Source organism: Orcinus orca, chromosome 17, assembly GCF_937001465.1.
Source record: "Orcinus orca chromosome 17, mOrcOrc1.1, whole genome shotgun sequence".
NCBI classification, from domain to species: domain Eukaryota; kingdom Metazoa; phylum Chordata; class Mammalia; order Artiodactyla; family Delphinidae; genus Orcinus; species Orcinus orca.
In genome coordinates, this window is record NC_064575.1 from 79102355 (window position 1) to 79129309 (window position 26955).

General features: G+C 46.1%; 1 protein-coding gene across 5 annotated transcripts in view; it reads left to right on the plus strand.

The window, feature by feature from the left end:
- The window catches only part of TG (thyroglobulin), a 249366-nt gene that overhangs the window by 48243 nt on the left and 174168 nt on the right, over nucleotides 1–26955 (plus strand). For all 5 annotated transcript variants that reach the window (XR_007472514.1, XM_049700310.1, XM_049700307.1 and 2 more), the window contains 6 exons: nucleotides 212–436; nucleotides 7279–7428; nucleotides 9383–9553; nucleotides 21751–21867; nucleotides 22397–22512; nucleotides 26236–26344. Coding sequence is in view for 4 of the 5 variants with exons in the window: in XM_049700310.1 (XP_049556267.1) it covers nucleotides 212–436; nucleotides 7279–7428; nucleotides 9383–9553; nucleotides 21751–21867; nucleotides 22397–22512; nucleotides 26236–26344 (888 nt within the window). In the remaining variant the exon portion in view is untranslated. The remainder of the gene's footprint in view (nucleotides 1–211; nucleotides 437–7278; nucleotides 7429–9382; nucleotides 9554–21750; nucleotides 21868–22396; nucleotides 22513–26235; nucleotides 26345–26955) is intronic.

Consider the following 26955-nt stretch of genomic DNA (forward strand, 5'->3'; position numbering starts at 1 on the left):
TGGTTTGGAGTCCTAGCTGTGCTTCTGATTCTGTGTATCTTTGGGTCAATCAATCCCCTTCTCTGGGTCTCAGTTTCTCCCTCTGTAAAATGAGACACTGGCAAAGGCCTATGTCTCCTTTCGCTGTGGATGTGCTGGGTGGCTCTGTTCCTGGATCCTCCCTGACCCTTGCAGGAGCAATGACACTCCTGCCTCATCTTGTGTCTTGCAGAGGAAGCCTTGGTGGGCAAGGATCTCGTTGGGCGCTTTGCAGATCTGATCCAAAGTGGAAAATTCCAGCTTCATCTGAATTCCAAGACGTTCCCAGCAGACACATTCATCCAATTCCTCCAAGGGGACCACTTTGGCACCTCTCCCAGGTCACAGTTTGGGTGCTTGGAAGGATTCCACCAAGTCTCGGCCACCAGCAACACCAGTCAGGACCCATTGGGGTGTGGTAGGTTCCCCCTCTCTCCCTGGACCGCTGTTACTGAGCCATGCGAGGTTGTGGGAAAGGCCACAGAGCTCTGATAGAGGTTATTCTGACATACAGAGTGGAGACTCATTCATTTATTATTCAATGAAAGCTTTTCAATTGTCCAAATATACTCACAGGCATATAGTTATCACCCACCAGGTAGTAGCTGAAACTAGAGGCAACATGACAGAGGAAGAGCCCCCATGTTTGAGGTTATCCTTCCTCTTAGTCCTTGATGAGCTTGGACCCTGTGGCCTGGGCTGCGCTGTCTTGGTGGAGAAGGCTGATGTCTACCCCATGTGCTCCATGACTTTTCCCAGTCTGGTTATGGCAACACATCACTCACCGCCATCCCCAAATGGCCAGCGATCATCCCAGGACGGACGTGATGGTTCAGGGGAAGTGATTCCTGGTGGAGGTTTACTGGGCTGTTCTTGGCCTGACACATCAGCAGCCTTGGAAGCCATTCTCACTAGACTGCAGCTGCCAGTTCCCTGAATAGAAGCTGTGTGATTTGCTGCTGTAACAAATCGCCACAAATGTAGCGGTTTAAAACAACACCCACTTATTGTGCTGTAGTTCTGTAGGCTTGAATTCTCACACAGGGTCTCACTGGGCTCACATCAAGGTGTCAGGAGGGCTGCATTCCTACCAGAGGCCCTGGGAGGGAATCAGTTTCCTGATTTTTCCAGCTTCTAGATGTTGCCCACATTTCTTGGCTTGTGGCTTCCTTTCTTCGTCTTCAAAACTGGCAGTGTTGTAGCTCTCGGGCCGTTCTTCCGTGGTCAGAGCTCCCTTGCATGCTGTCTGTCACTTCTAAGGACCTTATGATTGCACACAGCTGGGTAATCCAGGACACTCTCCCTATTTTAAGGTCAGTTGACTAGCGACCTTAATTCCATCTGCAACTTTAGTTTTTCTTTGCCATGTGACCTAACATATTTACAGTTTCCAGGGATTAGAACATGGACCTCTTTGGGGGCCATTGTTCCATCCACTACTGAAGCTTCCAGGGCCTCATGGTGAGAAGTCATCCTCCCACATGGCATGAGACAGAGGCATTTTTATTGAGCTGAAGAGAGAGACTATGTTTCTCAGTTATTTATTTTTCCAGTATTCATGTTGGTTGCAACACAAAAGCTATAAGGCCTTTCCTCTTATGAAATCCATGCCAAATTCTAAGCTCCACACTGGATTTCAGGCGCAGCTAACTCTTAACACAGAAACCAGAGACACAACCACTTCTTGCTAACATTTACAGAGGATTTTGCAGTTTACAAAGCACCTTCACAAACACTTAACTCTCACTATCGCCCCCGGTGGCAGGTCATCGCCCCATTTGACAGGTGAAGAGGCTGAGGCTCAGATGAAATGAGGTCATGGGTCTGTAGTGCCCAGAGCAGGGCTGACTCAAAGGAGGGACTCAGTTCTCTGTGGATGAGTTACCCCAGGTCCTCTGGGACCAGAGCTCACGATCCTTCCACCTCAACAGAGCTGCCCAAACAAAGAAGATAAGAAGTAGAAGCAGGCGTGGATGGTGCCACCTGCCAGGGTGGGAGAAACAGGGTCACAGCAACGGAGGTGATTGCAACACCTGCCACTGTGTTCTCAGACTTGCTGTGAAGAGCCTTGGGCTCCACTGCCAAAAGCTCACTGTGTGTGTGTGTGTGTGTCTTTGTGCACAAGCATGCGTGTATTGGGAGGAGGCTGCTTTTATAATCACCCCAGGCGGTGTTGATAAGGGGGTCTGGGAGCCCCACTTGAAGAGGCTCACCAACCTCGGGTGCCCCCTCTGGAGCTTGGAGCCAAGAGGCGGGACAGCAGGAGATGGAGAGAGGGACCAGTCAAGCGCCAGGTCCCCATTTCCTGTGTGTAAAATAAAGGGGGTGGGCTGGGAATCTGGTCCTCGGTTCTCTCCAGGGAACTCGGTTGATGATTAGATGGCCATTTCCTGTCTACCAGGACAGATAGTGCGGCTCAGCTGGGAAGTGGGAGGGGAAGCTGAGCCAGGAGCACAGACAGACTTGCCTGACGGGTGTCAAGCAGTGGAGACCCAGGGAATCAGAACCCGGCCTCGGGGTGACCGGGCTTCAGAGAGAGTGGGAGTTATAGGGTGGGCCTGTGAATGAAAGGTTTGGCCAGGGCTGCACTTGCTGCAGAACAGGAGTGGCCACCTTTTTCTGTAAAGGGCCAAAGCAAGTCTTTTAGCCTTTGCAGACCATTCTGTTTCTGTCTCGTGGACTCAGCTCGTCCATTGTGGGGAGAGAAACGTGGCTGTGTCCTAATAAAACTTTGCTTGCCAAATGGAAGCTGAGCTGCATTTGGCCTGAGGGCTGTAGTCTACCCATCCTAGCTCTACACAAACCTACATTCTGTTCTTCAACTGCGGCAGCTTTTTACCAAGTTACAGAGCATTGTTGATCACACCATTCAGCCCCACCCCTTACTCCAAATGGTTAGAAAGGTCCAGAATGGAATTCACAAAAGCTGTACCAAAAGCCCTGGATCTTCTCCAGTATCAATGATAACATCCATTCTCTATTGAATTTCTGCATTGCTCTGGTCCAGGATGCCAGGTATTTTTGATACCATGGGGTGGACGAAGCAGCTGGGGGGCATACAGTTAAGAGTGTGAGGAAACTGCTCTTGGAAGTCAGGTAGACCTGGGTTCAAGTCTTAGCTCCAGCACCTTCTCAGCGTGGGTTCTTGGGACACTGCCCACCTTCACTAGGCGTAATCTGGAAAACAGGGACAGTAGTACCTATTTCGTGGGGACTGTGGTTTGCATAGCTGAATATAATGGATACAAAGCACATTGCTTCACACAAAGTGAAACTTCAGCACATTGTTTTGTTGTTAATTGTCCGTGTGAGATTTAAACTCAGCCCTGCTCTTTCCAAATTCTTTGTTCTGTCCGGTGATTCACAAGTCTCCCTTCTCAACAAGGGCTCTTGGTGAAATCACGCCCTCGGATTCTTGTATCTATTCTTACTGGCTCTTTTTCCTTCTGAAGCACATCTGGAATACAGCTGTGAGGCTACAAGCAGAGCATTGTCCTGTGGAGATAAGGCAGGGTTTCTGTGTGTCGTCGTGGGGGGCCAATCTGGATGGTCTCCGGGGGGACGTGACTCAGGGAGACTGGTGGGAATGTCCGCCTCCCGTGACTCAGGCAGGCGTAGCAGCCTTAGTCTAGGCAGTGCCTACTGCAAGGGGTGGAGGCTTTGCTTGCACCTCCCACGCGGTCAGTTGTGTTCACCCTCTTGCCTCACTGCCAGCCAGGTGGCTTCCCCTCAGAATTATCTGCTGGCAACCTTCATACCAGTTTGTTCCATTAAGGAGAATCCCAGAGAAATTGTCTGGATTTTCCATTTCCATTCTGAACACCATTCACTGTCACTCGTTCACTGCAAATTCTTATAATAGAGCTAGTTCTCTACGGATTTTTTCCTGAAGTAACATGTTATGTCTTGTTTCCTTCCTCCCTCCCTCCTTTCCTTCCTTCCTTCTTTCTATTCATGCATCTGTCCATGCAAGCATCTGTCCTTCCTTCCATCAGTCCTCCCATCCATCCTTCCATCCATCCATCCATCCATCCATCCATTCCATCCAAACTTTCAAAATATAATTATGTGTCAAATACCACGTGACATTCTTAGGGAAGCAAAAGTCATAGCTCCACTTTCAAGGAGCCCACAGTCTAGCTGAAGCGAGGTTAAGTGAAAAGACAGCTAAAATACCATGTGAAAAGCCTTTTGCATCCCAGTCAGGGCAGTCAGGGATGACTTGCTGGGGTAGTAAAGGCTGGCGCGAAGTCTTAAAGGCTAGTTAAAATTGTCGCTTGGACAAGAGCAGACAAGAAGTGGTGTGTGTGTGTGTGTGTGTGTGTGTGTGTGTGTACGTGTGTACATGTGTACGTGTGTGTGCCCCCGTGTCGAGTTCGCTAAAGTGATGAAGCACATTCCAGAAATGGAGATTAGCGCAAAAGCAGGGAGTTACGAGGTGCTGTGGCATTATGGGGACAGTGCACATGGTTTGCGTGACAGGAGAATGGGGACTGAGAGATAGGAGAGGACCAGAGTGGGAGAGGCCTGGGGGCACAGCAAGGGGCTGGGTTTGGTGGGATCACCAGGGGCGAATTTTAAGTTGGAGAGTGATGGGGCCAGGGGTGGGGTTGAGCAAAGCAGGCTAAGGAGTGAAGGACAGTTATGCTTCCTCAGATATTTTTCTTCAGCAGAAACACGACTGCTGTTGTTTGGGAACTTTGGGAATGGGTTGGCTAGACGGATGGCATAACCCCAAAGCTCTGTGAAACTTGCAAACTCAAATTGGCCAAATTGCCTCATTTTACGGAAGAGGGAACTGAGGCGCCAGGGATTTCCCAGTGATTTCCATGAAGGGATTTAACTGAGGGATAGACATCCAGTTGTTGTGGCGGACTCAGGGTCTCTAGGAGGACCCACCTGCTGGGGAAGGAGGCAACGGAGCCTCACCGTGATGTTCACAAAGGTTCCTTTGGGTGGAAAAGACTCTTGACGTCAGACATGGAAAGAAACAGAACACAGGTTCCTTGCGCGTGCTCGAGAGGCCTGAAATGTATGGCAGCAAAAATTCCCAGCTCTCTTTTTTCTGCCCCTTCACCTGCACCTTGGGTTCAGAGGCAGCAACTAAGGCTGGCTTAAAAGGTTTTGTTTTCCTTTAGCAATGAACTTGGAGACTACTTGAAAAAACAGCCACAGTACTGAGGTAAAAATACTAGAGAAGATCAACAATGTGACTCATAGAAGTAACGAAACCCCGCTCTCTGAGCGAGGATGTGCATGGCACAGGGCAGGCCGGAAAACACACCATTCAGTTTCCAGGGTGTGCCTGGAGTTTCTGATTTACTCAGAAACACCACACACATATGCACACTCAAGAGAGTAGCTCTCAGATCCACGCTGGCTCCGTTCGAGCACATCCTACACGTTTGTGCTCACTTCGTCGTCAAAGGAAGGTGGTTGAATTGGTGTGTGGAGAAAAGGCTTTGGTTTGGCGAGAATGGGGCTTGAATCCCACCCCTGTCATCTCGCTGCCTGGTTGACCTTGCCCTTGAACATCAGTTTTCTCCAGGCTAGAATGGCGCTGATAGCTTTCCTATAACGTGGTGACATTGTAATACCTGGCACTGTGCTTGGCGCGTTCTATAATTTTACTTCCTCCCTGCCCTTTTCAGAAGAGCATGCTGGGGGCGTCATGCATGAATGTCCTGAGGCTCAGCTTTCTCATCTGTGAAGTGCAGGTAGAACGCTAACTCCTGGGTATGCTGTAGTGATGTACACGTGGCACATAGAGGAGTGCCAGGCACAAAGACAGCACCCCCAAGAGTGGGCACGCTTTTGGCTCCCACCCTTACTGGGTAGCAGCTCACTTCTTCTAGAAGTTATTTGGAAAAATCTCCAGAACACAACCCTGAATCAAGAAAAAAGACAAAATAGAACCTCCTTCCGCCATCCCCTTCTCTGAGCTGTCAGAATCTGTGTGGCCAAGTTCACGCACTCGCCTCAGAGCAGGGCTCTTGGATGCCAACTTAGAACCCTCATGCGGCATGCATCTGTCCAGTTTGGGTTTCTAGTTTCTCAGCTCGTATCATATTGGAGGAGCCAAATTAGGAAGGGTTGGGAGTGTTAGAATCAGAGGGACAGAAAGACTGCTGATTGACAGGGGAGCACAGGGAGGAGACGAATGAGGTGAATGAGGCATCCAGGCTGCAAGACGTGAGTAGGTCCTCACTCTCAGGGTCACACTTGGAGTTTCTGAGTAAATCAGACTCAGCAAGCCAACTGTGAGGGCCTCTGTCAGTCCTGTGCCCTGGGCGTCTCACTCGCCTCCTGGTAGTCCCAGGTCTGAGCCATGCCATCACCGACTGACCAAGCGGGAGAGGCCACATTCAAGTGAGATGGTGCTGAATTGTTGAAATCACCCCACAGAGGGAGGGCACCCTGTTTGGACAGAGTAGGTGCTGAGGTTGGCTGCCAGGAATGGCTCCCTCAAGTCTAGAATGAATTACCATGTGTTGAGCACCTGTGAGTCTGGCATTATGATATGTGCTTTCTGTACATCATCACTGCACTCCAACGGGATAATATTATTAATCCTTTTTTTGCAGAGGAGAAAATGGAGCCTCAGGGAAGTCCAGAGGCATTTAGGTAGAGTGGGGTGGGGGATTTTACCCCATCTGTCTGACCCCAAAGTTTGCACCCACCACCGTGCTCTCCCATATTCCCATGGCAACCTATGGAGGGACGCTCATGTTTCAAGATGTTCTCAACTTCATCCCATGACAACCTTCTCTTTGTCTAGTAAGCTCTAGCTCAGTAGCTGGCTTTAGTTGGCTTTTATCTTTCCGTTCCTTGAATAATCCAAACTCATTCCTGCCTCAGGATTTTCGCACTTGCTGTTCTCTCTGCACAGAATTCTCTTCTGCATCTTGGCCTAGGGTATTCCTCACCCATCAGGTCTCATGTGTCGCCTCTCAGAGGGGCCTTCCTCACTATCGTGCCCTCTGCTCCTGCTTCATTTCACTCAACTCTGACATTCTGGTTGGACACCCTCTCATCCTACCAGCCCATCAGCTCCTGGAGAGCAGGAACTTTGTCGACCCTCTTCACGGCTTATCCCCTACTCTTAGAGGCTGACGCACAGCAGATTCTCAGTGGGCAATTTGTTAAATGAATGAGCTCTTGTCTGATTTTGGAGTTTCAGAGACCCTGTGTGTTCTGAGGTTGTAACTATAAAGCTAGTGTCTTGTTCTTTAACCTCATTGCTCTGTTTATCTTTTCTAGTTAAGTGTCCTGAAGGAAGCTATTTTCAGGATGAGCAGTGTATTCCCTGTCCTGCTGGATTCTACCAAGAACAGGCAGGTAGCCTGGCCTGCGTCCCTTGTCCTGTGGGCAGAACGACCATTTCCGTTGGAGCTTTCAGCCAGACTCACTGTAAGTTCTAAAGGGTCCCACTTCGAAAGAGAAACCCTACAATGTCATGGGGACCCTGCAGGACATCTCAACCTTGTTACTACTGAAATTTTGAGACAGATAATTCTTCGTTTTGGAGCACTGTCCCTTGCATGATAGGATGTTTATTTAGCAGCACCACTGCTCCTTACCTATTAGGTGCCAGTAGTACCACCCACGCACACCAAGTTGTGACAACCAAACTGTCTCCAGACAATGCCAAATGTCTCCTAGATGGGTGCAAAATTGTCCACCCTTGAGAACCATTGGATACAGATCGTAATCCAAAGGGCACCACCTTTGAATGCCTGTGCTCTGTCAAGAGCTAGGCCAGACCTTTTGCCCGTGTTGCTTCATTCAATCCTCCCAACTCCCCTTCTAGGTAAACATTATGAGCCCAACTTTTACGTATAAAACGGCTAAGGCTCACGGAAGAAATTTAGCTAAAGTTGCTCAGCTAGAAAGTGACATAGCTGGCCTTTGATCTTGGCATTGTCTGATTCTGAAACTTCTGATTTTTGTAAGTCAATGTTATCAGATTAAGAAGTGGAAGATGTTTTCCACCTACGATCATTACCACTGTGTAGCTCATATTCCCTTTCTGGCCCCATGAATCTGTCAGGACTGTGTGTACCAGTGGCCTTCCTGTATGTCATGTGATTTCACTTGGCCTATTTACTTAACAGTCAACTGGAGAGTGTTGGGTTTTCTCTAGCAGGGGCCCATAACTTGCCTTGTCGCAAATCTTTTCATGTTAGTCTGAAATGGTGTCAACATGAGGCATTGCTTAAAATCAGAGTAGTGTTTAGAATTGTAAAATAATCAAAAGAGGTCAAGTCACCTTCTGTGACAGAGGCAGTTTCCTTGGTCAGGAGAGCAGTGGAAATAGGGCGGTATTTCCAAGAAAGTAAATAGAGGAATTTCCTAGGCCAGATGTCTGACATTCCTTCTGGAGGAGAAACTCTTTCCCAGGAACTCAGAGTGTCCTTGACACTCGGGCATCCCGCTCAGTTTGCACACGTTGGCTCCAGACACTGTGGTTTGGGATGACATGAAGTGTTGTCACACGGCCCCGAGGAATCCTTTCTTGAAAGGAGGTCCCTGCAGAGCGCTGATCTTTGTGGAGCAGGTGCTGCCTACATGGCAGGGAGCAGAGGGGGAGGCGGAGGCTCACCACCCCCCAACCCCATTTCCATCCCCACGCTCCCTCCTACTGGCACTGTGACCTCGGCCAAGTCACCTTCCTTCTCTGAATGTCAACTTCCAGAAATGGGGATAAAGACCAAGCACATATTTCTTATTATAAATCACAGTGTCAAAGCCTGGGACGTGTAGGAGGCTTGTATTATATGTCAGACACTGAGCAAGGTACTGGAATAAAGTAGGGAGCAAAGCCAGATGAGGTCCCTGCCTGCCTGGGAGGGAGTCAGACAGCTGCAAAACGTTCCTTCCCGCAGACCGATGGAAATGATAACTGTGCCGGCTCTGAGCAGAGGTAGGGGTCAAGAGGAGAGTGTGTAACACTCGGGCGTCAAGGGGTCTGGGGGCTTCCCTGAGGAAATGAGGACTGGCCGGTGAAGAGTTAACTCCTTGCAGACTGGGGAGAAGGATGCACCAGGAGAAGAACCGGGGGGCAGAACCTGAGTCCCAGCAAATGGTATCAGAGCAGGCGGTGCGTTCCAGGCCGACTGTGGACACACAGGGGCACATGCAGGGTCAGATGGGCGGGGCCAGGTCACAGCGGCCTTAGTGGCCCAAAGGCGAGCCCAGACTTTGTCTTTTGGTCGGGGTGGCGACACTGACAAGTTTTAAGCTGGGGGGTGTCTGGCTCCAACGTGTGACTTGGATGTCTGATCAAGGACTGAGAGCCTGGGGTCCGGCAGGGAGGGGACCCCAGAGGCACGGCACTGAGAGCTGTATCCATCTTTGGTTCCAGGTGTCACTGGCTGTCAGAAGAATGAGGCAGGCCTGCAGTGTGACCAGGACGGCCAGTACCGAGCCAGCCAGAGGGATGGGGCCAGCGGGAAGGCCTTCTGCGTGGACAGCGAGGGGCAGAGGCTGCCGTGGTCAGAGACGGAGGCCCTGCTGATGGACGCCCAGTGTCTGAGTACGTGCAGGCTGTTAAGTCAGCCACTCCTGGGGACAGGGCCTGTAATCCCAAGGGCTTTCTAGAAGGGGAGAGACATGTGAGATGCAGTTGTCCCCAACCTTTCATTTCAAAAACTTTTAACCTATGTAGGAGTTGAAAGAATAGTAGGAAGAACAAATACTCGTCACCCAGATCCAAAAATTGTTATTGTTTTGCTCTTTCTCTCTCTCTTTTAATCATTGGAAAGTATATTTCAGACATCATGAAACCTCACCCCTAAATACTTCAGCATCATGAGAAATGAATTCAAAAATCATTCGTCTGCTGAGGTTTCCTTTCTTGTGGGCAGCTTGCCTCCAAAAAGCTGGTCAGCATTTCTCCCTCAGTGGGATGTTGGGGGAAGACCCGAGTGCCAGTCCTTCTTCCATGTTACTTGCTGGGTTACCCAGAGCAAATCGCTCAACTTCTCTGATGCTCATCACCCCAGAAGCCTCCTGCTTGCCTCCTGAGACACTGTGAGGGTCAATATTATCCTATGAAGATGCCAAACATTGAGCCCAGCTCTTCAATGAGATAATGGGTGCGAAAGAACTGACAGGAGTCCTATAATCCTAGGTGCATGGGAGTGGGACCAGAACTAATTTAATCCCAGTTGTGCCCTTTACTGGTCGTGCAGTGCTGGGCAAGTCACTTATATTCAACAGTTTCCCCATCTGTAAAATGGGATTGTTAATGCCTTAGCGAAGTGTTAATGAATGCCAAGGGTGTGTGTGTGTGTGTGTGTGTGTCTGTGTGTGTGTGTGTGTGTGTCTGTGTGTGTCTGTGTGTGTGTGTGTCTGTCCATGGATAAATTGCAAATCCAGTGAAAATCTTTATTATTATTTGTCAGTATCCCTCCTCTTGGGCAGAAATAGCAATTGGGGAGTTAGAGCTGGAAGTGCTTTAAGAGATCAGTTAGGCAGATCTTTGTTATCCTTTACAAATGAGGGAGAAGACGTCCTCAGAGGGAAAGCAACTTGCCCAAGGACCACGGTGATTACTGGCCATTCTGGGTGCTTGCATCTTAACTCTGGCCCTCTTTGCATCCGTACCGCTGGCTTGGCTGTGCGGATTGTAATGCGCACTTTGTGAAGCATTTCCTGGCTTGTTCTGCCCTGTGTTCATCTGGAGCAGACAGGCCAGTTTAATCAGTGGCACCAGAAATGTTTATGAGGAGCAGCTCAGCTTTGCCAATTTGATGACGCCTCCCTGAAGTACAGGTTTATGAATAGCCTCCAGGTTCGTCCTCAGCATCTTGGCTTCTTATGCAAAGCTTGGAGCTTAGATTTCCCTTTCTGGATATGCAGGAGGATTTCCATGTTAAGAAGCTGGGCCCCCACTGGGATGGCAGCATGCTGTCTCAGAATCCTTTCAACTTGACTTTGAGATCTTTCTCTTTGGGCATGGGATTGAAGTCTCATTATTGAGGTTTTTGTCCCCTAGAAAAGGCAAAGCGCGTAGAGGTCAGCTGTGTAATTCCCCGAAAAGGTATCCACCGGCAAGGACGGTGCCCCTTCCACATCCCTACACCACCTCCCTCTGTCCGACCTGGATCCTCAGACACGTGGATCACTGCTGTAGCCTCCTGATTCATCTCTCTGCTCCAGCCTTGCCTCCATCCAATGACTTGCCCACGGTGCTTCAGAGCAGTTAAGAGGCGATTCTACTTATACAATTCCCCTTAAAACTCTTCAGTGAACCATAATTCAAAAAGAGTCATGTACCAAAATGTTCATTGCAGCTCTATTTACAATAGCCCGGAGATGGAAACAACCTAAGTGTCCATCATCAGATGAATGGATAAAGAAGATGTAGCACAAATATACAATGCAATATTACTCAGCCATAAAAAGAAACAAAATTGAGCTATTTGTAATGAGGTGGATGGACCTAGAGTCTGTCATACAGAGTGAAGTAAGTCAGAAAGAGAAAGACAAATACCGTATGCTAACACATATATATGGAATTTAAGAAAAAAAATGACATGAAGAACCTAGGGGTAAGACAGGAATAAAGACACAGACCTACTAGAGAATGGACTTGAGGATATGGGAGGGGGAAGGGTGAGCTGTGACAAAGCGAGAGAGAGGCATGGACATATATACACTACCAAACGTAAGGTAGATAGCTAGTGGGAAGCAGCCGCATAGCACAGGGAGATCACCTCTAGGTGCTTTGTGACCACCTAGAGGGGTGGGATAGGAAGGGTGGGAGGGAGGGAGACGCAAGAGGGAAGAGATATGGGAACATATGTATGTGTATAACTGATTCACTTTGTTATAAAGCAGAAACTAACACACCATTGTAAAGCAATTATACAGGATACAGTAGAATTGCACCGCCTCAGGGCCCTCTCTGGACTCTAGCCTCATTAGACGACATGTTCCTTTGCGGCTAGACCTGTATCTTTCTTTTTGTTCTATTCGAGAGTAGCTGGCGCTTGTCTTGTCCACACAATGAATGAATGGCTCTAATTATCTGGGCTTCTTTGGAACTATTTCCTAAAGGTCATCAGGGAAAGGGATTCTCCCACCACCTGAATTCCTGCAGCCAGTCTGACAAGCCCTGACACCGAGGCGGGGTGTCCCTGTAGGGGGCAGAGGGACCCAGCATTTCCTGAGTTGGTACCGGGTACTCCGTGCTGCTCTGTTTATTCCTCACACCAGGCAGCTGAGACTCTCAGAGGCTGAGACATGCCCGGGACACAGAACTGGTGAGGGCGGTGGCATCAGGACTGGCTGACTCCAGAGCTAGTGCCCCTTCCCCATTGCCAGCCGCCTCCACACCTTATCTCTCTCTGCTGCACCTTCAGCGTGGCCCCCTTGATCTTTCTGACATTGCCTGTGGTAAACCCTTTGTTTAGACCTTGGCCAGTGGAAATATTTCAAGCTCATCTTCCCTTTAACTCTAGATCCAGTTTTCTAGTTCTGCCCTTTGTTGGTCCACACCAAAGACTTCATATTCCATGTCAAGTGCTCAAACAGAGGAATATGCCTACCATTGGAATTACACCGTCTTCATAATGTTCTGCCCTGGTTTCCTGGTGGTGTAATGATTTTGGCAGTCATCCATCCATCCAATAAGTAGGAAACTAGTATATATCTGTCACTATCCTAGCTGGCGGGTGTTCACATATCATCAGAACATTATCCTTGTCTTGGAAAGAGACAGGCACATAAATAGCCACAGTACACTGTGCGGAATCATGATCAAATAGAGCGATGTTCCCAGATGCTGACCCTTTATACTTTCCCCCAAACATTTGTAAATATCTGTTATGTATGTAAATTCGTAACTATCTGTAAGGCATGTGGCAGATTACACCAACAGAATGTATAAATCTGCACACTAACTCAATATTCCACGGAATCATTGGTAGCTCAGTTCATAAATTGTTTCTGTTCTGTTTGTCAATGAGCTTCTTCACAGAACTCTGAAATGTCAGGACCTCCATCACCAAGGTGTCCCTTGTGTGAAAACCAGCAGATTCTCTAACTGAAGTGCTAAACTTACACCATTTATGGCTCCTGAGAAGATTTTAATTGGAAACTGAAAAATGTTTCAAATTTTATTTAGTCTCCTAGAATGCTGTAAGCTGCTGGTCCATAGCAACCAAGCCTCAGGGACACTGGCTGCCTATAACGTGGTGTTTGCTGGACTGCAGCTTCTGGTCCCCATACATAGGATAACAAGGAGTATAAAAAATAAAAAAGAGAGGAGGAGATGAGAGCGGAGGGACTGAGTATGGGCTGAGCACATGAACTTGGCAACTTCAATGATCAATGAAGGACCACTTTGTAAAATTAGAATTTGTATTTTAGAATTTGTTTTTTAGCATCTTTATTGGAGTATAATTGCTTTACAATGTTGTGTTAGTTTCTGCTGTATCACAAAGTGAATCAGTTATACGTATACATATATCCCCATAGCCCCTCCCTTTTGTGTCTCCCTCCCACCCTCCCTATCCCACCCCTCTAGATGGTCACAAAGCACTGAGCTGATCTCCCTGTGCTATGCGGCTGCTTCCCACTAGCTATCTATTTTACATTTGGTAGTGTATATGTCTATGCCACTCTCTCACTACGTGCCAGCTTACCCTTCCCCCTTCCTCATGTCCTCAAGTCCATTCTCTATGTCTGCGTCTTTATTCCTGTCCTTCCCCTAAGTTCTCCAGCACCTTTCCTTTTTTTTTTTTTTTAGACTCCATATATATGTGTTAGCATATGGTATTTGTTTTTCTATTTCTGACTTACTTCACTCTGTATGACAGACTCTAGGTCCATCCACCTCACTACAAATTACTCAATTTCGTTTCTTTTTATGGCTGAGTAATATTCCATTGTATATATGTGCCACATCTTCTTTATCCATTCATCTGTCAATGGACACTTAGGTTGCTTCCACGTCCTGGCTATTGTAAATAGTGCTGCAATGAACATTGTGTTACATGACTCTTTTTGATTTATGGTTTTCTCAGGGTATATGCCCAGTACTGGGATTTCTGGGTCATATGGTAATTCTGTTTTTAGTTTTTTAAGGAACCTCCATACTGTTCTCCATACTGGCTGTACCAATTTACATTCCCACCAACAGTGCAAGAGGGTTCCTTTTCTCCACACCCTCTCCAGCATTTATTGTTTATAGAATTTTTGATGATGGCCATTCTGACTGGTGTAAGGTGATACCTCACTGTAGTTTTGACTTGCATTTCTCTAACGATTAGTGATGTTGAGCATCCTTTCATGTATTTGTTGGCAATCTGTATATCTTCTTTGGAGAAACGTCTATTTAGGCCTTCTGCCCATTTTTGGATTGGGTTGTTTGTTTTTTTGATATTGAGCTGCATGAGCTGCTTGTATATTTTGGAGATGAATCCTTTGTCAGTTGCTTTGTTTGCAAACATTTTCTCCCATTCTGAGTACTGTCTTTTCATCTTGTTTATGGTTTCTTTTGCTGTGCAAAAGGTTTTACATTTCATTAGGTCCCATTTGTTTATTTTTGTTTTTATTTCCATTTCTGTAGGAGGTGGGCCAAAAAGGATCTTGCTGTGATTTATGTCATAGAGTGTTCTGCCTATGTTTTCCTCTAAGAGTTTTATTGTGTCTGGCCTTACATTTAGGTCTTTGATCCATTTTGAGTTTATTTTTGTGTATGGGGTTAGGGACTGTTCTAATTTCATTCTTTTACATGTAGCTGTCCAGTTTTCCAGCACCACTTATGGAAGAGGCTGTCTTTTCTCCACTGTATATCCTTACCTCCTTTATCAAAGATAAGGTGACCATATGTGCGTGGGTTTATCTCTGGGCTTTCTATCCTGTTCCATTGATCTATATTTCTGTTTTTGTGCCAGTACCATTACTGTCTTGATTACTGTAGCTTTGTAGTATAGTCTGACATCAGGGAGCCTGATTCCTCCCGCTCCATTTTTCTTTCTCAAGATTGATTTGGCTGTTTGGGGTCTTTTGTGTTTCCATACAAATTGTGAAATATTTTTTTCTAGTTCTGTGAAAAATGCTATTGGTAGTTTGATAGGGATTGCATTGAATCTGTAGATTGCTTTGGGTAGTATAGTCATTTTCACAATGTTGATTCTTCCAATCCAAGAACATGGTATATATCTCCATCTGTTTCTATCATCTTTAATTTCTTTCATCAGTGTCTTATAGTTTTCTACAAACAGGTCTTTTGTCTCCTTAGGTAGGTTTATTCTTAGGTATTTTATTCCTTTTGTTGTAATGGTAAATGGGAGTCTTTTCTTGATTTCAATTTCAGAGTTTTCATCATTAGTATATAGGAATGCCAGAGATTTCTGTGCATTAATTTTGTATCTTGCTACTTTACTAAATTCATTGATTAGCTCTAGTAGTTTTCTGGTAGCATCTTTAGGGTTCTCTATGTATAGTATCATGTCATCTGCAAACAGTGACAGTTTTACTTCTTCTTTTCTGATTTGTATTCCTTTTATTTCTTTTTCTTCTCTGATTGCTGTGGCTAAAACTTCCAAAACTATGTTGAATAATAACAGTGAGAGTGGGCAACCTTGTCTTATTCCTGATCTTTGTGGAAATGGTTTCAGTTTTTCACCATTGAGAATGATGTTGGCTGTGGATTTGCCATATATGGCCTTTATTATGTTGAGGTAAGCTCCCTCTATGCCTACTTTCTGGATGGGTTTTATCATAAATGGGTGTTGAATTTTATCAAAAGCTTTCTCTGCATCGATTGAGATGATCATATGGTTTTTCTCCTTCAATTTGTTAATATGGTTTATCACATTGATTGATTTGCATATATTGAAGAATCCTTGCATTCCTGGGATAAACCCCACTTGATCATGGTGTATGATCCTTTTAATGTGCTGTTGGATTCTGTTTGCTAGTATCTTCTTGAGGATTTTTGCATCTATGTTCATCAGTGATATTGGCCTGTAGTTTTCTTTTTTTGTGACATCTTTCTCTGGTTTTGGTATCAGGGTGATGGTGGCCTCATAGAATGAGTTTGGGAGTGTTCTTCCCTCTGCTATATTTTGGAAGAGTTTGAGAAGGATAGGTGTTAGCTCTTCTCTAAATGTTTGATGGATTCGCCTGTGTAGCCATCTGGTCCTGGGCTTTTGTTTGTTGGAACATTTTTAATCACAGTTTCATTTTAAGTGCTTGTGATTGGTTGGTTCATATTTTCTATTTCTTCCTGGTTCAGTCTTGGAAGGTTGTGCTTTTATAATAATTTGTCCATTTTATTGGCATATAGTTGCTTGTAGTAATCTCTCATGATTCTTTGTATTTCTGCAGTGTCAGTTGTTACTTCTCTTTTTTCATTTCTAATTCTGTTGATTTGAGTTCTTGTCTCTTTTTTTCTTCATGAGTCTGGCTAATGGTTTATCAATTTTGTTTATCTTCTCAAAGAACCAGCTTTTAGTTTTATTGATCTTTACAATCGTTTCCTTCATTTCTTTTTCATTTATTTCTGATCTCATCTTTATGATTTCTTTCCTTCTGCTAACTTGGGGTTTTTTTTTGTTCTTCTTTCTGTAATTGCTTTAGGTTTAAAGTTAGGTTGTTTGAGATTTTTCTTGTTTCTTGAGGTAGGATTGTATTGCTGTAAACTTCCCTCTTAGAACTACTTTTGCTGCATCCCATAGGTTTTGGGTTGTTGTGTTTTCATTGTCATTTGTTTCTAGGTATTTTTTGAAATCCTCTTTGATTTCTTTAGTGATCTCTTGGTTATTTAGTAGTGTGTTGTTTAGCCTCCATGTGTTTGTATTTTTCACAGTTTTCTTCCTGTAATTGATGTCTAGTCTCATAGAGTTGTGGTTGGAAAAGATACTTGATATGATTTCAATTTTCTTAAATTTACCAAGGCTTGATTTGTGACCCAAGATATGATCTATCCTGGTGAATGTTCCCTGAGCACTTGAGAAGAAAGTGTATTCTGTTGTTTTTGGATGGAATGTCCTATAAATATCCGTTACGTCCATCTTATTTAATGTGTCATTTAAAGCTTGTGTTTCCTTATTTATTTTCATTTTGGATGATCTGTCCATGGGTGAAAGTGGGGTGTTAAAGTCCTTTACTATTATTCTGTTACTGTCGATTTCCCCCTTTATGGCTGTTAGCATTTGCCTTATGTATTGAGGTGCTCCTATGTTGGGTGCATAAATATTTACAATTGTTATATCTTCTTCTTGGATTGATCCCTTGATCATTATGTAGTGTCCTTCTTTGTCTCTTGTAACAGTCTTTATTTTAAAGTCTATTTTATCTGATATGAGTATTGCTACTCCAGCTTTCTTTTGATTTCCGTTTCCATGGAATATCTTTTTCCATCCCCTCACTTTTAGTCCATATGCGTCCCTAGGTCTGAAGTGGGTCTCTTGTAGACAGCATATATATGGGTCTTGTTTTTGTATTCATTCAGACAGTCTATGACTTTTGGTTGGAGCATTTTATCCATTTACATATAAGGTAATTATCGATATGTATATTCCTATTACCATTTTCTTAATTGTTTTGGGTTTGTTTTTGTACATCTTTTCCTTCTCTTGTGTTTCCTGCCTAGAGAAGTTCCTTTCGCATTTGTTGTAAAGCTGGCATGGTGGTGCTGACTTTTCTTAGCTTTTGCTTGTCTGTAAATGTTTTAATTTGTCTATCGAATCTGAATGAGATCCTTACTGGGTAGAGTAATCTTGGTGGTACGTTTTTCCCTTTCATCAGTTTAAATATGTCCTGCCACTCCCTTCTGACTTGCAGAGTTTCTGCTGAAAGATCAGCTGTTAACCTTATGGGGATTCCCTTGTATGTTATTTGTTGTTTTTCCCTTGCTGCTTTTAATATTTTTTCTTTGTATTTATTTTTTGATAGGTTGATTAATATGTGTCTTGGCATGTTTCTCCTTGGATTTATCCTGTATGGGACTTTGTGTGCTTCCTCAACTTGATTGACTATTTCCTTTCCCATATTAAGGAAGTTTTCAACTATAATCTCTTCAAATATTTCTCAGTCCCTTTCTTTTTCTCTTCTTCTTCTGGGACCCCTATAATTTGAATGTTTGTGTGTTTAATGTTGTCCCAGGGGTCTCTGAGGCTGTCCTCAATTCTTTTCATTCTTTTTTCTTTATTCTGCTCTGCAGTAGTTATTTCCACCATTTTATCTTCCAGGTCACTTATCCGTTCTTCTGCCTCAGTTATCCTGCCATTGATTCCTTCTAGAGAATTTTCAATTTCATTTATTGTTTTTTTCATCATTGTTTGCTCTATAGTTCTAGGTCCTTGTTAAACATTTCTTGTATTTTCTCCATTCTATTTCCAAGATTTTGCATCATGTTTACTATCATTACTCTGAATTGTTTTTCAGGTAGACTGCCTATTTCCTCTTCATTTGTTTGGTCTGGTAGGTTTTTACCTTGCTCCCTCATCTGCTGTGTATTTCTCTGTCTTCTCATTTTGCTAAACTTACTGTGTTTGGGGTCTTCTTTTCGCAGCCTGCAGGTTCATAGTTCCTGTTGTTTTTGGTGTCTGTCCCCCAGTGGGTGAGGTTGGTTCAGTGGGTTGTGTAGGCTTCCTGGTGGAGGGGACTGGTGCCTGTGTTCTGGTGGATGAGGCTGGATCTTGTCTTTCTGGTGGACAGGACTGCCCCCGGTGGTGTGTTTTGGGGTGTCTTTGAACTTATTATGATTTTAGGCAACCTCTCTGCTAATGGGTGGGGTTGTGTTCCTATATTGCTAGCTGTTTGGCATGGGATGTCCAGCAGTGGAGCTTGCTGGTCGTTGAGTGGAGCTGGGTCTTAGCTTTGAGATGGAGATCTCTGGGAGAGCTCTCGCTGACTGATATTACGTGGGGCCAGGAGGTTTCTGGTGGAGCAATGTCCTGAACTTGGCTCTCCCACCTCAGAGGCTCAGGACTGACACCCAGCCGGAACACCAAGACCCTGTCAGCCACACGGCTCAGAAAAAAAGGGAGAAAAAAAGACAGAAAAATAAAATAAAATAAAGTTATTGAAATAAAAAAATATATATATATAATAAAAAATTTAAAAAGTAATAAAAAAAGAGAGCAAGGAAACCAAGAAACAAATCCACAATGATAACAAGCACTAAGAACTATACTGAGATAAACATAAAAATCAGAAACTAATCAGTTGCATACAGCAAACCCCAAGTCTACAGTTGTTCTCAAAGTCCACCGCCTCAATTTTGGGCTGATTCGTTGTCTATTCAGGTATTCCACAGATGCAGGGTACATGGAGTTGACTGTTGAGATTTAATCTGCTGCTTCTGAGGCTGCTGGGAGAGATTTCCCTTTCTCTTCTTTGTTAGCACAACTCCCAGGGGCTCAGCTTTGGATTTGTCCCCGCCTCTGCATGTAGGTCGCTGGAGGGCATCTGTTCTTCGCTCAGACAGGACGGGGTTAAAGGAGCCGCTGATTCGGGGTCTCTGGCTCACTCAGGCCGGGAGGAGGGAGGGGCACGGAGTGCGGGGCGAGCCTGCGGCGGCAGAGGCCAGCGTGACATTGCAGCAGCCTGAGTTGCGCCGTGCATTCTCCTGGGGAAGTTGTCCCTGAGTCATGGGACCCTGGCAGTGGTGGGCTGCACAGGCTCCTGGGAGGGGAGGTGTGGAGAGTGACCTGCTCTCACACACAGGCTTCTTGGTGGCTGCAGCAGCAGCCTTAGCGTCTCATGCCTGTCTCTGGTGTCTGTGCTGATAGCTGCAGCTCACACCCATCTCTGGAGCTCGTTTAGGCCGTGCTCTGAATCCCCTCTCCTCGCACACCAAGAAACAATGGTGTCTTGCCTCTTAGGCAGGTCCAGAGTTTTTCCCGGACTCCCTCTTGGCTAGCTGTGGTGCACTAGCCTGTTCAGGCTGTGTTAACGCAGCCAACCCCAGTCCTCTTCCTGGGATCCGACCTCCGAAGCCCGAGCCTCAGCTCCCAGCCCCCGCCTGCCCTGGAGTGTGAGCAGACAAGCCTCTCTGGCTGGTGAGTGCCGGTCGGCACTGATCCTCTGTGCAGGAATCTCTCTGCTTTGCCCTCTGCACCCCTGTGGCTGCACTCTCCTGCATGGCTCTGAAGCTTCCCCCCTGCTCACCCCCGTCTCCACCAGTGAAGGGGCTTCCTAGTGCGTGGAAACCTTTCCTCCTTCACAGCTCCCTCCCAGAGGGGCAGGTCCCATCCCTATTCTTTTTTCTCTGTTTTTGCTTTTTTCTTTTGCCCTACCCCAGGTACGTGGGGAGTTTCTTGCCTTTTGGGAAGTCTGAGGTCTTCTGCCAGCGTTCAGTAGGTGTTCTGTAGGAGTTGTTCCACGTGTAGATGTATTTTTGATGTATTTGTGGGGAGGAAGGTGATCTCCACGTCTTACTCCTCTGCCATCTTGAAGGTCCTCTCAAAATTAGAATTTTTTATATCAAGATTTTTAGAGGCTTAATACATGCCATTTCTATTATATTAATGCTGCCCTCTCCCATTCCCACTCCAAAGGTAATAAACTTTTTTCTGCACTTATTATGAAAACTGAGAATATATTGCTTTGGATGGCTTTGAATTTATTGACATGATGAAAACCAACTCAGACATGGTCTCTTTTATAAAGCAGTGGATATGTGTGAGAATGAGGACTTACATACATGTTTATAATCATGTCTACAAAAAACTAGTATTCATGCACTTCAGGGTTTGTTTTTGATAGTTACCTGCAAAATATTGACAGTCTTGGGCATTTTGGCTTGTCAGATAAGTCTCATTCCTTGAGAGTTACATGCAGTGCTTTTTGCTTGGTGAAAAGTGAGTTCCAAGTCTCATAGCCTTGAGAAATTTTATTTCTTTCTCCTCTCTTATCTAGTTCCATGAGCATGTGACTGTGTCATTCCTACAGATAGGAGCTCAGGTGTGTTGATGGTACCTGGGAAAACAGATACTAACATATTTAAACAAATACTATCATAAACATATCTGAGCCTCATGACACATTTTCAGACTTACGTGAACCCATGTGCACATGTTTTATTTGTCTTTTAAAAATAACTAACTTCTTTCCAGAAAGTGGACAAGTTGTTTTAAAATAAATATGAGATATCATTATAAATAAAATATTTTATTTATAGAATTATACATAAAATAATTATGAGATATCATTAGCATTCAAAGATAAGGACAATGGGCTTCCCTGGTGGTGCGGTGGTTGAGAGTCCGCCTGCTGATGCAGGGGACACGGGTTCGTGCCCCAGTCCGGGAAGATCCCACATGCCGCGGAGCGGCTGGCCCCGTGAGCCATGGCCGCTGAGCCTGTGCGTCCGGAGCCTGTGCTCCGCAATGGGAGAGGCCACAGCGGTGATAGGCCCGCGTACTGCAAAAAAAAAAAAAAGATAAGGACAAGGAAATATAAATTTAGATAGAAAATCAATATCAATGTGAAAAAGGGAGTTGTGAGGACTAATACAATATTAAATTATTCTTCTTACTTCCTGACAATGAGGTGGAAAAAGGAGACATGGCAAGTTACAGCTCTCAGTATTAGCCATGAGGCAGCATTCTGGAACTACGCTTAAAAGGGAATTTCTCTTTTTGGAACACCTGTGTGACCAAGGGCTGTGAGTGGGAAGTGATTTCTTGACCTAAAACTCTTTTTGGCTTCTCTGCAGCGGCCCCAGACCCCTCAGAGTCAAATCTCATAGATTTGCTTTCCTTTCAGTGATGAGGAAATTTGAGAAGCTCCCAGAATCTAAGGTGATCTTCGATGCAGATGTCGCTGTGCTGGTCAAGTCCGAAGTTCCCGGTTCTGAGTCCTCACTGACGCAGTGCTTGGCAGGTGAGGGGCCGGGCACCTGGGTGGTGCTGTACGAATATGCTGTGCTGATCTTGCAAGACACATCAAGTACAGCCCTTGAAATGATCATCAAATATACGGTATAAAAAATACTTTGTAAATCACTTGATTCTCAAAATGTGCATCCAACTCATAATTTCAGTTAGAAGTTTATAGTGCATCCACCACCTGCCAAGAACGAGGCTCTGCCAGATGTTAGGGAGCAGAATTGAAGGACTTTCGTTCCTTGTAGAGCATTTTGTCCAGATCAGGAGATGTATCTGTTTATTTCAGCGGTCAGGCCAGGGATGGGTAATAACAACTACCACTTATTGAGTATTCATCTTTATGAGCATTGTCTCATAATCCTCCAGTCCTCCATGAATAGTCATTGTAACCCATGTTACTGTGTGTGTGTGTGTGTGTGTGTGTGTGTGTGTGTGTTTTGGGGGGCAGGGAGTAGGGGTATGTGTCCATCTGTCCTCAGCATCTCCTGAGGGACTGGTGGGTGACTGTCCCATGGTGCTTGCAGACTGTGCACTAGATGAAACCTGCAGCTTCCTCTCGGTGTCCACGGTGGGATCAGAAGTCTCCTGCGATTTCTATGCTTGGGCAAGTGACAACTTCGCCTGCACAACTTCTGGTCGGGTGAGTCGTGGCAGCTGCATGGTGGGTCTGTCTCTTGTCCTACATCAGACATGCCCTGATTGAATTGACACCACTTTGATCAGGTGATGGAATGAGATTGTCAGTAGCTGATCCCACGTTACCTCCATTTCTTCAAAACGATGGGACTTTGGGAAATTGAAACTGCAGAGGACCAGTGATGGCTCAGGATGAAGTTAACTTAGGGACTGTTTATCTGAGCAGCACCATTTCCAGACAGATCCGTCAGAAGAGGATTTCAGTGATGAGCCCCCTCCTTCTGTCCCCCACCTGCTTATCTCATTGGGTAGCTTGGGCCACTGGACGCACCAGGACATTGTCCAGAGACCAAAATACCATCTGTTTCTCTGAGCCCCAGACCCCAGCATTCCTTCCCATTGTAGAAGTAAAACGTGATTATGGCTTAAAACGGAAAAGAAAGTTAAATATTAGTTAGAACCACATGAAATTGCTGTTTCAGTAAGTGAAAGCTGGTCGGGTATCAGCAATTTCATTGTTACCATGAATTAGGACAGAAAGGTATGCAGTGAAAAGCAATTCTCCTAACTTCCTAACTCTTAGCCACATGCAAATCTCCATTTTCACTCCTCCATTCCTTATGGATCCTTCCAGAACATTTCTATGTGTTTATAAGTGTTTATTACATAAAAACATTTTGTTTACATGCTAATATTTTACAATGCATATTCTTTTCTACCTTGATTTTCTTACATAATATTTATCTTTCTGTATCTAAAAAATGACCCTTGTTCTTTTTAATGGCAACATACCAATCCATTCTTTGCATGGACCTCATTTATCTCACATTTAAGGGCATATAGATTTGTTAGCAGTTTTTTTTTAAATACATTTATTTATTTTATTTATTTATTTTTGGCTGTGTTGGGTCTTCATTGCTGCATGTGGGCTTTCTCTAGTTGTGGCGAGTGGGGGCCACTCTTAGTTGCGGTGTGCGGGCTTCTCATTGCGGTGACGTCTCTTGTTGTGGAGCACGGGCTCTAGGCACGTGGGTTTCAGTAGTTGTAGCACACGGACTCAGTAGTTGTGGCTCATGGGGTCTAGAGCGCAGCCTCAGTAGTTGTGACGCATGGGCTTAGTTGCTCCTCGGCATGTGGGATCTTCCCAGACCAGGGCTCGAACCCGTGTCCCCTGCATTGGCAGGTGGATTCTTAACCACTGTATCACCAGGGAAGTCCCCTGTTAGCAGTTTTGCATCAGCACCAGGTACCAGTGCTTGTGTGCAAGTGCATATTCATAAGTGACAGCCCAGAAACCGCATGGAAGGTGGACCCCTGAATTTTAGGACTCAAGCTGGGGCCTGGAGCTGTAGGATCTTGAGAAAAGTAGGGAGCTGTCTTGGATTGAATCTCAACCCTGTCATTTTGGGGCTGTTTACCATGTGCAGGTTCCTTAACCTCTGTCTCGTCATCGGTAAGATGGAGTCTGGTGAGGATCTGAGAGACTAACTCCATACACACAGTAGATTGCTGAGGACACGTTCACTTCTTTGAGTTTAAAGCATTTTGAGGAGGATGACGGCGCCTTTGTTTGTTTTTGCGATCATGATTCAGACCTGCCTTAAGATATATCAGGGGGAAATGGGGGTGGGGTGGGGGAGGGAGGATGGGCTAGTAGACTGGTGACACTCAGCAAGAACTCACCACCTTAACCCATTAAGGTCAGTACTGAGCCGTGCTCTCAGTGTCACCTCTCCTGCCCTGGGACAGTGCAGACAGGCTGGGCTTATTTGTTATCAGGGTCCAGGTGGTGCTCCCGCATCTTGGCTGGTCCATGGTGAGTGATTCTGCTAATAATGGGACACCTCTGTCCAGACTTCTGTCAGGTCCTTTGTGGTCTGAGGGTCACAGCTGTCAGTGACAGTGGTTCCCTAGGCAACTGGTACGTCCTTGGGAATCCCTGATCTAAAGAACGTCTGCTACTTGTGTTTCCCTAAGGGATCAGAACCAGCTTATAGAATTAAAAATAACAGAAAGAGCTGACATTTGTTGAGCGCTTACTAAGCACCTGGCATTTCTGTGAGTAAATATCTTAGATTATTGATCATCTGATCCTCTGCTGACAGGTGCTTGCTCAGTAAGTGTGGATTTTAGTCTACAAAATATACAACATTTCATTTTATTAAAAAAGACAAAAGAAGAACTAACTCTAACTTCAACCCCTCACCACGAGAGATACTGTCTTACAGGGAAAGCAGTTAGAAGGCGACTCTGGAGCCAGGTTGCCTGGGTTCAAATCCCAGTCCCTCTACCTGCTTGTTGCTCTTTTGCACCTTGGTTCCTCAGAGCCCCCATAAATATGGGGTAATAACGGCACCCGCGTCACAGGACTGTTGTGAAGTCATACATGGGAGAACTCACAGGACAGTTTCTGCTGCAAAGGAAATGCTCAGTGACCTTTGTCCTAGTCGTCACCATGGTTGTTAGTGTCTTATCCACACATCAGGTCGACGGGGATTCCATCTCAACCATTAGTAAGGCTCCTCTCCGGGGCCAGGGCCCTGCAGTGCCTTTGACCGTGAGGGATCGGTCCACTAAGCCCAGAGCCGAGGCCACGGTCCCAGGAGCCGACTTCAGGCCCCTTGGCACCACTGGGTCTGGGCCAGGCTCGGGGTGGGGAAGGGACTCTTGCTGAGGCAGGGGCCCCGTGCTTTGAGTTCCCTCCGCCCCCTCCCTCAGTGCCCGCCGCCACCCAGCAGAGCCTGACTGCAGACGGGGCCAGGGCTCCTGTAATCTGGGACCCAAGACTCAGGTCCTTCTCAGTCTGCAGGAATCCCGCCTCCTCAAAGGCCCTTCTTCCCTCCTCAGACCATCATCCGTTCAGTGAGTTTGGGTTTTTTTCAAAAAGCAAGGAGAGCTGTTGCCTTCAAATCGCCTTTGTTTTAGCCTCTGCCCTCCGCAAATTCCCAAAATTGAACTGGGAAACTCAAAGTTGGGCAACTTTGCAGGGGGTGGGGGCAGGGAGGGGGCAAAATACTAGAAACAAGACAGAAATTGATACAGATTTAGCCTACCACGCCCACCCAGCAAGAGCTCTGGACCTAGGGGTCAGAGGCACTGGAAAACAGCAAGACCTTTAGAAGCCTGACCTCCCCATTTCCAGGCTAAAGAACCTTCCCCTGATCCTCCCTGTGTACAAGCTGTGTGCCAAACAAGGTCTTCCCTGGGCTGGACCCTGCCTCTCTCTCTGTCTCTCTCTCTCTCTCTCTCTCTCTCTCCTCCCATCACACCCCTCTCATAACTGACAGTCCCTGAGAACAACTAGACCTAGTTAATGAAAACACCCACGGGATCCCAGGTCTCCATCTCTGCCGTTTCTTCTGCTTACAATCCCCCTTCTCTTGTTTCCACCTGACAAACTCTTATTTACACGTCAGAACCCCACCCAGATTCACTTTTTCTGGGAAAATTTTCTAGCTCCCCTTTCTCAATAGAGTTAACCACTCCTTCTTCAGGGGTAATTATCTCCTCTTTTATTACACATGTCTTTGCAGCTAACACTCTGGGCTGGGATTTACTGCTTACATGTCTGTGTGCTTCAATAGCTGGGGAGAAACTAAGGAGCAGGAATCTTCTATTTATCTTTGTAAGCCCCGTGCCTAGCTTTGGTTAGAGTTTTAATAAATTATTTGTTGAATTTAATTGTTAAGTGTCACCGGACAGTAATTCAGCCTCTTTCCACGTTTAGGAGGAAGATGCACTGGGGACCTCGGAGGCCACCAGCTTTGGAAGTCTGATGTGCCAGGTGAAAGCGAGGAGCAGGGGTGGAGACTCTCCAGCTGTGTACCTGAAAAAGGGTAGGTTGATGAGCTGGGTAGCTCGGGGCCCCAGTGGCTTAGCCTGTTCAGTGTCTGGGGCTGCTTTCCCGCAGGACACGTTTAGAGAGGAGCCACGCTGCCCCCAGCGCAAGGGACAGGGAGGCCCATCCTGCAGGTGAGCGATTCAGTTGCAGAGCAGACACGAAGGCTGCGGGCAGAGGCCAGCTGAGTCCACACCGTGTGCCCTGTGCAAGCTCATGTGGCTGCCTGTGATAGGGGGGTGTCCCCAGCAGGGCCATAGGCCCTGGGCTCCCTGCAGGTGCCCATCCTGGCCCTCCATCTCACGGAGCTTCACTCCCCTCTCCCTTTCCTGTCCACCCTCCCCAGAAGCTGTCAGACCTTCTCATAAGCAGCCAGACCTCCAAGCTCTTGTCTCTCCCTGCCCTGCACTCAGGACCTCCCCGGCTGCAGTGTGTATGCATGTTACCTGGGGGCTGGTAACACTGCAGATGCCCAGTCAGTAAGTCAGGGTAAGGTCAAGATTTTGCCTATCAAATAACCTCTCAGGGACGCCAAAGCAGCTGGTCCCTGGACTGCACTTTGAGTAGCGAAGCCGTCTCGTGTTTTATAGTTTACAGCTCACTTCCCCA